General features: G+C 35.7%; 2 protein-coding genes across 2 annotated transcripts; one reads left to right on the forward strand and one right to left on the reverse strand.

The window, feature by feature from the left end:
- Positions 1-5,481: 5,481 nt before the first annotated feature.
- On the forward strand, positions 5,482-8,744 carry LOC133796410 (signal recognition particle subunit SRP54 2). The gene is made up of 9 exons (XM_062233905.1): positions 5,482-5,990; positions 6,226-6,325; positions 6,528-6,681; positions 6,869-7,019; positions 7,128-7,276; positions 7,413-7,513; positions 7,603-7,760; positions 7,853-7,967; positions 8,058-8,744. Exons 1-9 carry the CDS (start codon positions 5,760-5,762, stop codon positions 8,384-8,386), a joined length of 1,488 nt encoding a protein of 495 aa, XP_062089889.1. The 5' UTR covers positions 5,482-5,759; the 3' UTR covers positions 8,387-8,744.
- LOC133796409 (PX domain-containing protein EREX) lies at positions 8,718-12,719 on the reverse strand. The gene is made up of 10 exons (XM_062233904.1): positions 12,259-12,719; positions 11,832-11,942; positions 11,546-11,644; positions 11,297-11,383; positions 10,952-11,060; positions 10,239-10,780; positions 9,997-10,161; positions 9,671-9,913; positions 9,237-9,455; positions 8,718-9,134 (listed from the first exon to the last, which is right to left on the reverse strand). The coding sequence occupies exons 1-10, from the start codon at positions 12,517-12,519 to the stop codon at positions 8,877-8,879; spliced, it is 2,094 nt and encodes a 697-aa protein (XP_062089888.1). The 5' UTR covers positions 12,520-12,719; the 3' UTR covers positions 8,718-8,876.
- Between the last annotated feature and the right edge of the window lie 3,249 nt (positions 12,720-15,968).

Raw genomic sequence — 15,968 nt, forward strand, 5'->3', positions numbered from 1 at the left:
GTGGTAGAGAATGAGGCTTTGAAGTTGAGCATTGCTAAAGGCATTCCTCAACAGACTGATTGGTTAGTTTGTTTATTTGATTTTAGTTTTTTTTTTTTTTTTTTTGTGTTCTGTTTTGTTTATATGTTCTTAGTTGTTTTTTTTTTTCTTTTTTCTATTATGTAGTGATTGTGGGGTGTTTTGTACTTATTTTGCTGAGCAATTAATTCTTGGGAAGGAGAATGAGATGCCTAAAAATATTGATGTTCATCTCCTTCGTAAAGACATTGCTGTCAGCTTGTACTATCATGGAAAGAACAAAGAACTTGAGGGATACTTAACTAGTGATGAGTTCACTGATAATCTTCTGGAGAGGAGACATAAAAGAATGAAAATTGCTGCATAGGCTTTTAGTGATATTATATTTCTTTTGGTTTTTTATCTTTTCTATAACTGTAATTGAATGATGAATCAATTTCTAGTTTAACAGTTAGCTTTTTTAATTTTCTTCTTATGTAAAACATTGGGATTCTTAAGGTCATTTTATATATACATATTAGTATATCATTTTGTTAATTATTTTGCTGTAAGCTTTTTGGAAGAATGATTTAGAGGGTAACCAGGTACCCAGGTTGTTTATTTTCTAACATACCAAGGGTAACTGGTTACTTAATTGTTTTTATTTTAATTTTTTCCCCATTGGTTTGTTGTTTGCTAATTACATTTATTAATATATATTTTAGATAACACTTTAAATCAGGTAGCTAGTTTTCTGTTTGTTTTTGTATTTTTTTCCACTGTTTTATGGAATAACTTGAGGGAAACTAGTTCTTAGTTGGGTTGTTTAACTAATTTTATTGGTGATATTTGAGGGTAATTAGGTACTCAGGCTGTTTGTTTCCTAATATACCGAGGGTAACTGGTTACTTAAGTGTTTTTTTTTTCCCTAAGCTTGTCTTTTTTATAGTTATGCAACCCGTTTATTAAATTAATATTAAAGTAACTTTAATATTATATATAGACGAGTTTGTGATAGAAGAAAGTAAAGGTTTTAATTCTTTTTTTTTTTTTTGGGTTCTAGATTGTTATAGTGGGGTAATTTATCTTGTATTGAAACTTCAGGGTAACCAGTTACCCATATCGTTGTTTTTGTTGTTAATTATTGGTAACTGGGTATGATCATTTTTTTTCCGTCATGGTTTATTTATAGTGATTGTAGCATTGAAAAATAGAAGCAAACAAATCCAAAAAATTATTTTGAAATGATTTTATAAGTTCGCATAACCAATCAATGTGTTTCAATTTGAAACAATCTTATTAAAATTCTGAATGATACTTGATGAATATGAAAGTCTCTCTTTCAATGAGTAAAGCTATGAAAGGTTTGTTTTGCTGTAGAATGTGAATCTATGTCTTTGGCTTTTTCTGTTTATTTGGCTTCTGAAATGGAGGATTCCTGCAAGTCTTCCTGTTATGTCCTGGTTGTGCACATTTCCCACAGGTGATTATTACCTTATTTTCCCCTCTTGATCTTATTCGTTTCTTTCTTGGTCTTCCTACATGGATTGTTGAATTTGGAGGCAGCACTAGTATGTCCAAGTGTTGTGGGAGATTCCATTCATCTTTATGGGGCAAAGGATGAACATTTTCTTAATACAATGCTTTCAACGTTTCTGTTCTGTAGAATTTTTCACAATAATCATAGACACTCAAGTTTCTTTTTGCAATGACAGCTACTGCATGGCCACAAGGTATTTCATCTTCTTGGAACCTATTGCATGTGCATGTTCTATTATGTATATTTACTGTGAAATTTATCCCCTTTTGATCACGAACTTGGTATTCTATTGTGTTGAAAGGCAAGACCTAAAAATAGTTTGTCATGAATTAGAATCAGATAATAAACATTTTAACTAGACTTAAGATTTAAAGTAACTAGTTATGCTTCTGTGTAAAAAAAAAATTCCTGTTTTTATGGAAGGTAACTGGTTACCATCAATTGACAGAATAAGGATTTGTAAGAGTATGTTTAGTTGCATACCTCATACTTCATTTTTGAAACAATGTCATGTCTCAATTCATTTTCTGTTGCTGTAGAGACTTTTGTGAATGTTCCATTTGCATTATTTGAGTTGTTCCAAACCCACTTTTGAACCAAACTTCTAAGGCATTCAACCAAGATATCAATGGGGAGATTTCTTGCAGCTTTTAGTGCAGCGTTGAGTGATTCTGCGATGTTGGATGTCATCATGGTGTATCTTTTTGTTGGCGAGTATGATCTTGCCCAAGTTTCATACTTGGCTTTTTCTAAATAGGGCCTAATGCGTCTATCAATTCTATCAAGGCCTTTCATATAGTTTTCACATTCTGTCTGTGTGTATGCTTTTGCTGCTGCAATGAATTTCATTTGTAGTTCTTCTCCATGGCTCCCATACTTGCCTTTCAAATTATTGAGTAAGTGAAACATGCAAGCTCCATGGAAAACATTTGGGTACACCATATGTACTGCATTGTCTATGCTCTTATGTCTGTCAGAAACTATAGCCAATCCTGTGGAGTACAAATATTTTAATATAAAAAAACAAAAACTAAGTATTTTTCATTTTTTTTATTATTATTTTAGTGAAGGTAACCAGTTACTTTGGTCAGATTCTAAAAGAAATAGCATGTATTTGTGTATTTTGTTTTGGTAAAATGTTCCTATTTGTTTGTAAACAAGAATATATCGTTGAAGCTATCATACCTTCGGGTTCTCCATAGGTTTCTCGCAGTTTGGAGAAGAACCATAGCCATGAGTTATCATTTTCGGAGTCTGATATTCCAAAAGCCAACACGAAAATGTTGTTGTTTGAATCTAACGTTGATGCTGAAAACAGGGTACCACCATGTGCATTTTTCAAAAATGTTCCATCAACAACAATTATAGGCCTCAAGTATCTCCAACCCTTGATTGAGTTAGAGAAAGCTATGTATAGGTATTTGAATCTATCTTCCTTGTCTGTGAGTAGGTGTGTTATTGTTCCTGGATTTTCTTTCTTCAACATGTAAAGATATATTGGCAACTTCTGATATGAATCATCGGGGTTCCCTCTTACTAGACGCAAAGCTTTCTCTCTTGATCTCCATGCTTTTGTGTATCCCATAGTTACTCCAAAGTCATCATTCATATCATTCATGATGTCATTTGGAGTGTAATTTCTTTTGATTGACTTGTACTTATTCTTTATTAATTCCCCAACTACGATGCTTTTTGCTTGCCTATGGTCTTCCAAAACAATTTCAACAGAGCAAGTGTGATTTGGATTGCATTTCCGTACCTTGAATAAATCTTGATTTCTGTACTTAGATGCTCTCACCAACCAGTTGCATTTTTCATCTGCGCAAGTAACTAGGTACTCTCTAGGTTCTGATCTTTTTGTTTTGAACTGGAAGTTATGCAGCATTGCATAGTAGCTAAGGGCTGATTTGACTGTGTTCTTATCCTTGTAAATTTGTCCTTGCTCTATTGTGTTCACTCTGTAATCAGATATTACTAGTTGGATTTCATCCAACTTCTTTTTTCTTTTTGTATTGTCCTCAATTATGAAATCAGCTACTTCTTCAGCAAAATGGGGTATGTATGACACATTTATGCCCTCATTTGTTGTGCTTGACATTCCTTCTTCAAGTAACATTTGTTCATTGATGGAAGCTTGATTTGCTTGCATTAATAATGTCCCCACCTCCATTTTTTCTGCTGTAGCTTTCTGATTTGCTAGTAGAAGAAGGCCATTTTCATTGCTTGATTCTTGAATTATAGTGACACACAATGGTAAGTTTGTTATTTTAGTAGCAACTTTTTTCTTTATTTCCAGGAAGAACAACACTGAATTGTCTGTTACAACCTTCATTGGTGGTGTTCCTTTTTCTACTTGATAAGAAACTTCAATAGTTGCTGTTTTTTCCTTTATCTCATTTTTTATCAAATTCACCAAGTTGTCAAGAGAACAATTTGGTGGTATTAATATCCCAGACATTGTGTATCCTTGGTATTCGTTGTTTTCATTCCAATTGCCTCCATATTGAACCAAAGAAGTAATATTGTCCATATCTGTAATATTTGGCAATTTTTTAAGCAGTTAGTTGGTTCTAAACGGGCTAGGTAACTGGTTAACTTAATATTTAATCACATATTCTCCTGAAACATTTAGCTTTTGTAGGGTAACTGGTCACACTTAGTTTTATATATTTTATGTTTTTCAAATTAGTTATATATATTGATTGTTGTTGCAGGGTAACTTGCTACATTTAGTTTTACACATTGTTTTTTTTTTTTTTTTGCAGGGTAACTGGTTACCTTAATAATGAATCATATATTGCTTATTTTTACCCTTAGTTTTATATAGTTGTAATTTCCTCTTAGTTTTATTTATTTTCTGTTTTTTAGGGTAACTGGTTACCCTATTGTTACTGATTGTTTTTGTAGTAAATCTTCCCAGCTACATCAAATAATTTTTTTTTTTTTTGTAAAGATAAATTAGAGTGTCAAATTTTCAGAGTTCTTGTTTCTTCCCTATTTTTTTTGGTTAATGAATGTAGAAAAACCAGTGGGAAGGTAACTGGTTCCCTTAATCTGTAATTGCATACCATACTGAAACATTTTAGTTGAATTTATTGCATGTTATTCCAAGTAACTGGTTGTCCTAATGTTTCTGAATGTTTCTTGTTTTTTTTCTGGTTAATCAATGTATACAAACCAGTGAGCTTCGATATTTTTTTCCTATTTTTTAGTTTATAAATTGTTTTTGTTTTCTAGCAAGCACATTTGATCATGATCATTTTTATTATAATCAAGATAATAGTTGCAAATAATATAGTAGATTGAACATAGTTTGCAAAAAAAAAAAAAAAAAAAACAAAATGACAGCAGAACAGAGTTGACAGAGGAATCGGTTTCTTGCAAACCTTGTTTTCTTGATCGTGTAGTGGATATGCAGGTCGCCAGAATCTTCAAAGATTGCAGCTGGTTTGATTGGAAGAATGTTGGAATTTTTTTGATTTCTGCAGAAAGGGAACATTTGTTTAGTGATCAGATTTTTCTTGCATTTTTTTGACAGAAGATGAGGTCAAACCTTTGCTAGAGTTGGTCGATTGTTGTGGTGATCGTCGGAGATGCGAGTCGTTGCCGGAGAAGGAAGCTATCACCGGAGAATTGCGTGCTGGAGATGGAAGGAATAGTAACGTGTTTTTTTGATCATGTTTCACGCATGAGCAAATGAGCAGAGGAGAGGAGGATTGAATGGGTAATTACATGTGTACCCGTGATTTGTGCTGATGTGTTGTTGTTTAAATTTCAATTATAGCATGTACTTATTTTTCCCATATTCTAAGTTTTCCTTGTATAAAATTTTCCATACATATTATAAAAAGATTGATTCCCATATTTTTGCACAATTATAGCTAAAAAGCCATATTTATGAAAATTTCCCATAAATAAATAAGCAGACCTCAAAGGAGTCAAATTCATTCGTGAGCATGACGAAGATGCTTGATGAGTAAGAAAACACAAATCACATCCGTTGGCTTTGCACAAAAAACTTTGTATTAAAAAAAAGAAGAAGAAGACGATTACTTAATAATAATAAGAAGTCTTCATCCCCAATCTAATATTCTCTCAATTTCTTCCCTTTTCCCCAAACCCTAGCCTGAACCCTAATTTTCCAATCGAAGATTTGTAATTCAATTTCTAAGGAGATCTCTATCGATACCTTCTTCGTCTTCTCCGAATCTGATTAGCCAAGATGGTGTTAGCACAGTTAGGCGGGAGTATATCCCGCGCTCTTCAGCAGATGAGCAATGCCACTGTGATTGATGAGAAGGTCCTCAATGATTGCCTCAATGAGATCAGTCGCGCTCTGCTCCAGTCCGATGTACAATTCAAGCTCGTCCGTGATATGCAGACGAATATCAAGAAGATTGTCAATTTGGATGACCTCGCTGCTGGTCACAACAAGCGCAAGATTATCCAGCAAGTACGTTTTTTTTATGCTTTCTTATATGTAATCTCAATTTGGGTTATTGCTTGAACTTTTATTGGGAAAAAAAATCTTTCAGTGGTCTTTGAATTTTTTTTTTGGTTTTTTAAATTATAGTGCCTTTGGGTCTTCAATCCTCGTCGCTCATCTCTTTGCATCAAGTATGAAACCCCTTTCTGCTATGATGTTGCTTCGATTATGATTTTGTGAAATAATGAAAGGTTTTTTTTAGGCTATATTTAATGAACTATGCAAAATGCTGGATCCTGGAAAACCTTCTTTCACTCCTAAAAAAGGAAAACCGAGCGTTGTAATGTTCGTTGGTTTACAAGGTATGTTCCATATTGCATTACTCTATGCTGATTGTTTGAAGTAATTTTTCAACCATAAGTAACATATTAATCTTCCAAAAACGTCAAACAAATAGTATTATGCTTTTGCTTTGTCGCATTCTTTTTAATGTCTAATGATTTGTTGTTATTGAATGTTTTCCTTTCTTTCCTTTTCATTTATTTATTTTTTTTTAAAAAACAGGGTCCGGAAAAACTACTACATGTACAAAGTATGCATATTACCACCAGAAAAAAGGTTGGAAGCCTGCCCTGGTGTGTGCAGATACATTTCGTGCGGGTGCTTTTGATCAGCTGAAGCAGAATGCCACTAAAGCTAAGATTCCATTTTATGGAAGGTAATTTTATTTTCTTGCGAGTAATATACAGTTTATGTAGACTTTATAACTAATCTATTTAGCTCTGTAGTATGACAGTCATGCCTTCCATCAATTGCATCTGCTTATTACTTAAGATATAGGACATACATTTACAGTGAATTCTTCAACATTTTAAGTGATTATGGTTTTTCCCTTTTTCATACAGCTATATGGAGTCGGATCCTGTAAAAATTGCAGTTGAAGGTGTGGAAAGATTCAAGAAAGAAAACTGTGATCTTATAATTGTTGATACTAGTGGACGTCACAAGCAAGAAGCCGCTCTTTTTGAAGAAATGCGTCAAGTTTCTGAAGCAACGGTAAATTTTGTTTCGGAATTCCATTTCTCTTTTTCATTTATTCTTAACTGGAAAGAAAAGGTACTGATACGTTTCTTTCTTTAATTATGTTTTCCTGTAATGTTCCAGAACCCAGATCTTGTTATATTCGTTATGGATAGCAGTATTGGTCAGGCAGCTTTTGATCAAGCTCAAGCTTTTAAACAAAGTGTTTCAGTAGGAGCTGTAATTGTTACCAAAATGGATGGCCATGCAAAGGGAGGTGGTGCTCTTAGTGCGTAAGTTCAGTTGCAATATCTCATTCGAGTTGGCATCAGTGATCTGTGACATGAACTCTTCTTTAATTTGTAATTGGAGTGCATTTTCATTAATAGCCTGGTTCTTTATTAGCTTTGACAATTTAATTATGTGCAGTGTTGCAGCAACAAAGAGTCCTGTTATATTTATTGGAACTGGAGAGCATATGGACGAGTTTGAAGTTTTTGATGTCAAACCATTTGTCAGTCGACTCTTAGGTGTGCTCCTCATCCCCCCCCCCCCCCCCCCCGCGAATTATGTTCTAAATTAGTAAACATATAGATATGAAAACTGTTTTTGTGGCCAGGAATGGGAGACTGGTCTGGATTTATGGACAAGATTCATGAAGTCGTTCCAATGGATCAGCAGCCTGAGCTCCTACAAAAGCTTTCAGAAGGAAATTTCACATTGAGGATTATGTATGAGCAGTTCCAGAACTTAATGAAAATGGGTCCAATAGGCCAGGTTACAACTTGACTTTATCTACCTGTGTTTCTTTACATGATGTTTAGATTAATTTTCTTTGATTTTAATGCTGGAGTGGGTGGTTCATGCAGGTTTTCTCAATGCTACCAGGATTTAGTACTGAAATAATGCCAAAAGGACGTGAAAAGGAAAGCCAGGCAAAGATCAAGCGGTACATGACTATGATGGATTCAATGACAAATGAAGGCAAGTAACAGTAATTGGAATAATTCTTCAGTCTATATATCAATTCATTGTTCTTGAGCCCGATAGCTTACTGGTATTATTATGCTGCAGAGTTGGATAGTACAAACCCTAAGCTTATGAATGAGTCCCGAATGATGCGGATAGCTAGAGGTTCTGGTCGCCCTGTTAGGGAAGTAATGGAGATGTTGGAAGAGTACAAGCGCCTTGCTAAGGTATGGGGCAAAATGAAGGGGCTTAAGATTCCTAAGAAGGGTGAAATGAGTGCTCTATCCAGAAATATGAATGCACAGCACATGAGCAAGGTGCTCCCACCTCAGATGCTGAAGCAGATCGGCGGCATGGGTGGATTGCAGAGCTTAATGAAGCAAATGGGTAATAACAAAGACATGATGGGGATGTTTGGAGGAGGAGGAGAGTAGAGTAGTAGATGTAAAGTCCTCATTTGTTAAGCTCTAAACTCATACCAACTACACGGCTGCCTGCTTACATTCTTTTCCTCCCAAGCACACACAGCCATTTTGTGGTGATGTGAAAGACAAGCATCAAACCGTTTAAAGTTTCCTTTTTTGTACGTATTTAGTCTAAAAAGTAAAAACTATATGACTTACCAAGCATTAATTTTGTTTTTTTTTTTTATCAAATTTAGAGATTTTTCATTTTTTCCCCTTTCATTTTTTATACTTTTGTTTGTTGAGAGTTCTTGCAATACTATGTATTCTTACGCAGTTTAGGCTTTATACTCAGCAGCACTTAAATAAGATATGATTTGCATGTTTATTTAAATATGTTTATTAAGAACTAATTATATTACACAGAGCGCATTTCGAGCATCCAATCCATAATTCTAAAACAAATAAAATTGTGGGAAATTATTTATTTACATACGATTGGATATACATTTAGCGTTAGTTAATTTTCTAAAAATTTGCTAAGAGCGGTTCTCCTCGAAGTGGAGTCCTCTTCTTCATCATTATCTTTAGAACTTGTTCTCAGGGCACATCGTATAACTGAATTGACCTGCTTCCTTAATATGGCATTGTCAACTAGTGTATCTGTTAGAATCTGCCTCAACTTATCCTCAGTTTTCCTCAAATTGTTGTCATTGCCGTTGACTTTCTCCAAATGTGACTCGTCAACATTTTCCATGTCCTGTGCAAGGAGCTGTGCCTGCAATTAATCAAAAATCAATGGTTGTGATATAAAAAAAGTGTTTTAACCACTACTTTTAAAAATGAAAGCACACTAATTAGTATTTATTAAGATGAGTACCTCAGCAAGAAGGAGACCAATTCGATTGTCAGATGTTGTTAGCAAATCCATAGTGTCAGAAGGCAACGAAGTGTCCAAAACTAACTTATCTTCCTCCTCAACAAGGAAACTAACGCTACATTCCTCAAGCCTAGTACGAAGAATTTCACATTCATGCAGCAGTTTCTCATTAGCAGCATTTGCAAGTTCTGCCTTTTTCTTTTCCTTTTCAAGAACCCTCTGAAACATAAAAACATCAGTTTCGCATCGTTAAAACAGACGAATTGGATTTTGATTTGAATCCTAATATGCTTTCAGGATCCCTTAAAGTTTGAAAGTATCTTATACTTATTTTAGATTCATCAACCATTGAAAATATCAGAGCGGATATTGCCATACTATAAATATGTCAAATAGAATAATGAAGAATTAATAGGAAAGACTAAAGACAACACCTCTAATTTCAATTTTTCTTTCATCTGTTGACTAAGCTCTTCCTTCAGTTCTGACTGAGAATTTCTAAGAGATCTGACCTCTTTAACAAGTAGCTTTAATTCTGTCTTTGATTTCAACTCAAAAGCTTCATGATGTTTCTGCAAATTATGAAGCTGCTCTTTAGTGGCATCCAACTCCTGTGACAACATCTTATTCTCATCCATGATTAACATCTTCGTTGACTCTGCACGAATTTTCCCTTCCTGCAATTTTATTTGTTATTTGTTAGAAGACCTCAACAATTGGACAAGGAGACCCAGGTAAAAGTTAATAGTGGAGAACAAACCTCTTCAGACTTCAGTTTTAACTCCAACTGCATGCACTTCCTCTGAAACTCTTCCACATCCCATTGCATTTGAGTAAATTTTTCCTTTTCAGTGAAAACAGTCTGTTGTATATTTTCAGTACAAGCTTGCTTTGTAGTCTCAAGTTCCACTTCCAAATATTTGACCTGCGAATGAATTTTTCAAAGTTCTCAATACTGAAAAGACGAACTTGGCATTGACATGTCATCATAACAAAACGTACTTTTGTTGTAAGATATTGTCTCACGGCAGCTTCTTGATTCAATCTGGCTATAAGATCTTCCATGTCTGCTTTTGCTGTTGCTAGTCTCTGCTGTAATGTCATAAGGACCCTGTTCAATTTATGTCTCTCATCGGATGGAAAGGTAGCAACTACACCTCTAGGAAATCGTAAATCCGGGTCAACAGAAGTATATGCATTTCTTGGACCTCCAGGAAGGTCGGCATCACTAATTGATTCACTTCCTATACTCTCTGTTGACAGTCTCTGAGAATGGCCACTAGCTCTGGAATCCACTGGGTCAGGAATGAACTCAGTTCCATTGAGGTGAAGAAGTTTAACATTAGTAATATCCTCGCTTATGTGATCTGTGGCTACAATTCTTCCCACCCCTTCATGCGTCATTCTAATTTCAGATTTCTCAGAAGACATCTCGTCACCATAATTTGATGCCATATCTGAGTTCTCTTGTAACAACAATGGTGGAACCGCACCACTAGTAGAAGAATCTCCGTCTGAACTTTGCTTGTCGACATCATTAAATGCTGAAAGCATTACAGGGAAAAAAAAAAGTAAGAACCATGAAAAACAATCTATATATATGTATACATATATACTTAAGAAATGCTTCTATTGGTAAAATTACAGCAGATTGTTGCTAAAGATTAAAATAAAGAAAGAAAGATAAAATCAAGACGTATCAAAGAAACACCTACAAGACCTCACAGCAGCTTCAAGCTCAAGAAAAGCTGCTATTTGGAAACTTCTAGATAAATCAATGTCTGATAACAACTTTTCCATCCAATCCTCCAAAGCACACCTTCGCTGCAAGAAATGAATCCAATTTGAGAATAAGAAGACAGATATATTTGTTTTGCATTCCCACCGCACACTTTGTCTCTAGAAGGATGCGTTAAAGTTTAGTAACGATCTAGTCAGTCAGTGCTATGAAAACAAAACCCAAAAGAGAAGTTTTGTTATAAATTTATATTTGAATTGCATAGAATCATTTAGCACCCGAATACCAATACACTAATGAGACAAATATCTCTCTACAGTACCTGTTCCAAATGTTCCTGGCTTTTTATTGGCAGGAGCTTCTTTGGAGGAGCTGGAGGTACATCCTTTGTGAAAAATGCCTTTTTAAGCTACACAAGACCGTAAAAGGTCAAATTGATGGATAAAGCATACAAATTTAGTAAAAACAAATCATCTGTGGCATCCTAAGTCATCTATTTTGCAAATGACTATGTGAAGCAGTAACTTAGGGAATGCCAATTTCGGTGGCATATGAAAATCTATATACTTACTTCAGAAAAAAGCTTTAAGAAATCATTATATCTTCGTAATATCCCTCTTACTGTGGTGACACCTTCTGGTGATTGTATACCAACTTGAACCCTGTAAAACTGTTGCCAATGAATGTTAATAGAGAATAATAATATTGCAAACGTCAAGTAACAGACCAAAAAAAAAAAGCAAATTTTATGCAATCATTGAAATGGTTGTACGAACTAGAAAGTTCATGCTCAATGTGGCTTAGTATAAAAAAAAAAAAGAGTAGACAGTTCACAACATTTAAGCTAAAAAATATACCACCACAGGTTCTGAACCTCTTGATTTGGGCAGAAAAGTCCAAGAAGGAATTACGCAGCAATAGCTCCATCCTGTATGAGGATCATGTGGCCAAACAGAGTCCCGTCCTTCCTACATTCAGAAGCTATGAATTTCAGCTAACATTTAAAGAAGAACAAAACAACTACTTGCACACCAAAAACGTCATATTTGATTATATATATCATCCTCCCACCACACAAGACATTTATCTATATACTCAAATGACCAAACAAGAAAGAGAAAGAAAGAAAGAAAGAAAAGGCATATACAAACTAAAATCACAGAAACAATCGCAATGAACAAAAAAAACACATATTAGGAATAGCTCAAATTAATATCAAATCTCCATCCATCAATAAGATATATACATATTAGGAATGGTCAATCGAGGAATTGGGAAGAGTACCCATTTGCGAGGAGGAGGACTCCAGTCCATACCCAAAGGAAGCGGCGAAGTGCCATCGTGGCGGTGGCTAGGAGGAGCAATAGGCTTCTTGGGGGTAGCGAGATTATTATGCATAGTGCGGTGGTCGTAGTAGAAATCTTCGTCGTGATGGGCGAGGGCGGAATTAAGCATAGTTCGACGAAGAGAAAAAGAATCGTCAATGGAATCGGAAAAGCCATAATTGAAGTCGAGAAGAGAGAGGTCGTGGGCGTAGAGATTCATCTTCTTCGGATTATTGGTATTTTGAGTCAAATCTGCAACTCATCAAACAGATCACTTTTCAAACATTTCAATTTTCAAATTCAGTTTACGCAAAGGGTACCTTTTCAATTTAAGTAAGAGCTCTTAAAATTGGATTATTTTAAGTGATTTTTTAATAAATATGACTTTTGTACTTTTATATTATTGCGGTGTAAAATTATGGTAATACTGGAAAATGTATTAAAATAAACATGAAAACACAATGGTTATCTAACTAAATATGACAACTAAATTTTAAATAAAAACACATGAGCAAAATACAGATGCTATCGTAATTAGCATTGTAATATTCTTCTCAAAATCAAGTCACACAAAGCCTCCAAGAACTTCCAACTACGACGCAACCACTTTCAGCTCCAGCGACATCCTCAAGATCCAATCAAGACTCCGGCCACCTGCATATTCGGCAACGACAATCTCCTAAAGTTTTGACCAACTATTCTTACTCTTCTTTTTCAATTTTCATATCTGTTTTGGAATTAACTTGTAAAATAATTTAAGTTTAGGTAAAAAAAAATTATTCATATTATTACAAATTATTCTTGTGTTGCAGATCAAATCTTTTTTTTTTTTTTTTTTGTCAAGAAGAATAGAAAACTTCATTGAACAAAGAACAAATACAACCTAACAGCCTAGAATTACCTCAGAAAGAGGAACCAGCCGAAACAAAGAAATCAGTAGCTAATTACAAAGAATATGCTCAATGAAAAGCTGATCATGAATCGACATATTGTGTCTATACACTTTGTAGAGCCTAAACTTAGTTGTGAATTTAATATCCTGAACTAAACTCAAAACAGATTAAGAGTAATTGTCATATATACACCTATTTCTATTCTTCCAAATATTGTAGACAACTGCAGCAAAAATCATGTTCACAATGTCTGCCTTAGTACCATTCCTGGCTCTAGTCAGCCAAACCAGCCAGTGCTGGAACTCCAAAGGCCACGCCTGAAACCCCAGCCACTCGAAAATGCACTTAATCAACTGGGAAGACAGAGCACAGTCAAAAAACAGGTGAGAGTGAGTCTCAAGACAATTCTCACAGACCGGGCACAAGCTAGAGACTATCTGAACGTTCTTCTTGGTGAGGTTGTCTCTGGTTAGAAGGTGGGAGTTAATTACTTGCCACAACATGAACCTATGTTTAGGAAGGATTTGCTTACTCCAAACAGACCGATGGCAATCTACTTGTTCCCGAGCCAGTTGACTGTTATAAAGCTTGTCAGACCGAAATTTCCCTTGAATACCAGCTGAAGTAATAGCAGCAGAACCAAAGAAAATCTTGATTCGACAGAGCTTTCTCCAATACCAGCTACAATCACCTCTCAATTCATAACTCCAAATGTTAACTCCTTTCAAATAAATGGAGTTAATCCATTTGACCCAAAGCAAATCAGGTTTAGCTGAAATAACCCAAATATATTTAGCTAGAACTGAACGATTCCATAATGCACCATCTCTGAAACCCAGCCCCCCATAGGCTTTAGGGAGACAAATCTTGTGCCAGGAAGGGATGTGCATCTTGCTCCTCTGTCCCGAAGCACCCCAAAGAAAGCCTCCACATAACTTCTCAATTTCCTTGATAATGCTCTGAGGTAAGATAAAGATGGACATCCAATAACTTCTAAGCCCAAGAAGAACTGAGTTGATAAGCTGAATCCTACCAGCGAAGGAGAGATGTCTGCTCGCCCAATTTTGAATTTTCAGCCTATACTTCTGAATAATCACCTCACAGTCGGAATGCTTCCACTTGGTAGGTCTCATTGGCACCCCAAGATACTTAAGGGGAAAGGATCCTTCAGCGAGATTGATATCCTGAGCAATTTTGGACCTTTCAATATTCGGGACACCACCAAAGAAAATCTGAGACTTCCCTAAATTAATAGAAAGCCCTGAAACAGCGGCGAAATCATCAAGAACTGCCTTGACACTTTGAACAGCCTAAAGAGAACCTTTACAAAAAAACAAGAAGATCATCCGCAAAACACAAGTTAATTAGCTTCAGACTTTTGCACATAGGATGATATCTAAAAGGGGAATTAAGAGCTGCAAATTGGAAATTTCTAGTTAAGTACTCCATGATAAGAACAAACAATAAAGGAGACATGGGGTCGCCCTGTCTCAGCCCTTTCTTCCCTAAAAACTTGCCTTGGATTCTACCATTAAGCACAAGAGAATAAGAAGTGCTTCTAACACAAGTCATAACCCATCCTATGAATTTCTTGGGAAAGCTAAGAGCATTTAAAAGATCCTCAAGAAAATCCCAATCCACCGTGTCATAGGCCTTACTAATATCAATTTTAATCGTGCATCTAGAAGAAGTAGACGCCCTCCCATAGTTTTTTATAAGGTCTTGAAAAATCATAATATTATAGGCAATGGTGCGACCTTTGACAAACGCCCCTTGGTTAGTTTGAACAATATCAGGGAGAACTACCTCTAGCCTCTTACAAAGCAACTTAGCCATGCATTTGTACAGAGTAGAGCAACACGCAATGGGCCTATAGTCAATAGCCCTAGACGGGCAAGCCACCTTCGGTATTAAAGACAAGGTAGTCTCGTGAAGTTCAGGAGGAAAACTACCGGTCTCAAAACAATGTAAAATGGCTGTACAAATCTCCTCCCCTATATCCTGCCAAACTGCTTTAAAGAACCCAGAACCATAGCCATCAAGCCCAGGAGACTTGGTGATAGGTATACTAAAAAGAACCTCCCTAATTTCCTTCTTAGAAAACGGCTTCAGCAGCAGCACCTGTTGATCAATAGACAGCCTGGGACCCATCTTAATAGTCCGAAGGTTCAGCTTGCAGGAGGCTGAACTAGCACTACCCAACACCCCTCTGAAGTGCCCCACATAATGAGACATAACCTCAGATACGTTATCTACTAATCGGCCATCTTCATTAATAAAAGAAACAATACTGTTATCAGCCCTTCTCTTCTTTAAACTGGCAAAGAAAAACGAAGTGTTCAAATCACCCTGACGAAGCCAAGTAAATTTACTCCTTTGGACAAGAAAACTGTAGTAAAATTTTTCCTGAACTGAAAATTTTTCAGAAGCAAGCTTTTCTTTATCCTGATAACATTGATCAGTAGGGTGAGCTTGGGCCTGCATCCTAGCTTCCTGATAAGCTTCTTTAGCTTTCTGGTAGCTAGCACCAATATCACCAAATCTATCCCTGTTAAAAATTTTCAGACCATGCTTGAGTCTCAGAAGCTTGAAATAGATAGCTTTGATACCTGAAGCTTTGAGAGGAGCCTTCCAGCTAGTTAGTACCTTAGCCCGGAACTCAGGATGCTCAGCCCAGAAGTTAAAAAACCTGAACAATTTGGATCCCAAAATCTCAGAAGATTGAAGCTTCACAAAGCTGTATTAGTGGTCTGAAGTAGATTCCCAGTTGAAAAAC

Source organism: Humulus lupulus, chromosome 8, assembly GCF_963169125.1.
Source record: "Humulus lupulus chromosome 8, drHumLupu1.1, whole genome shotgun sequence".
Classification (NCBI taxonomy): domain Eukaryota; kingdom Viridiplantae; phylum Streptophyta; class Magnoliopsida; order Rosales; family Cannabaceae; genus Humulus; species Humulus lupulus.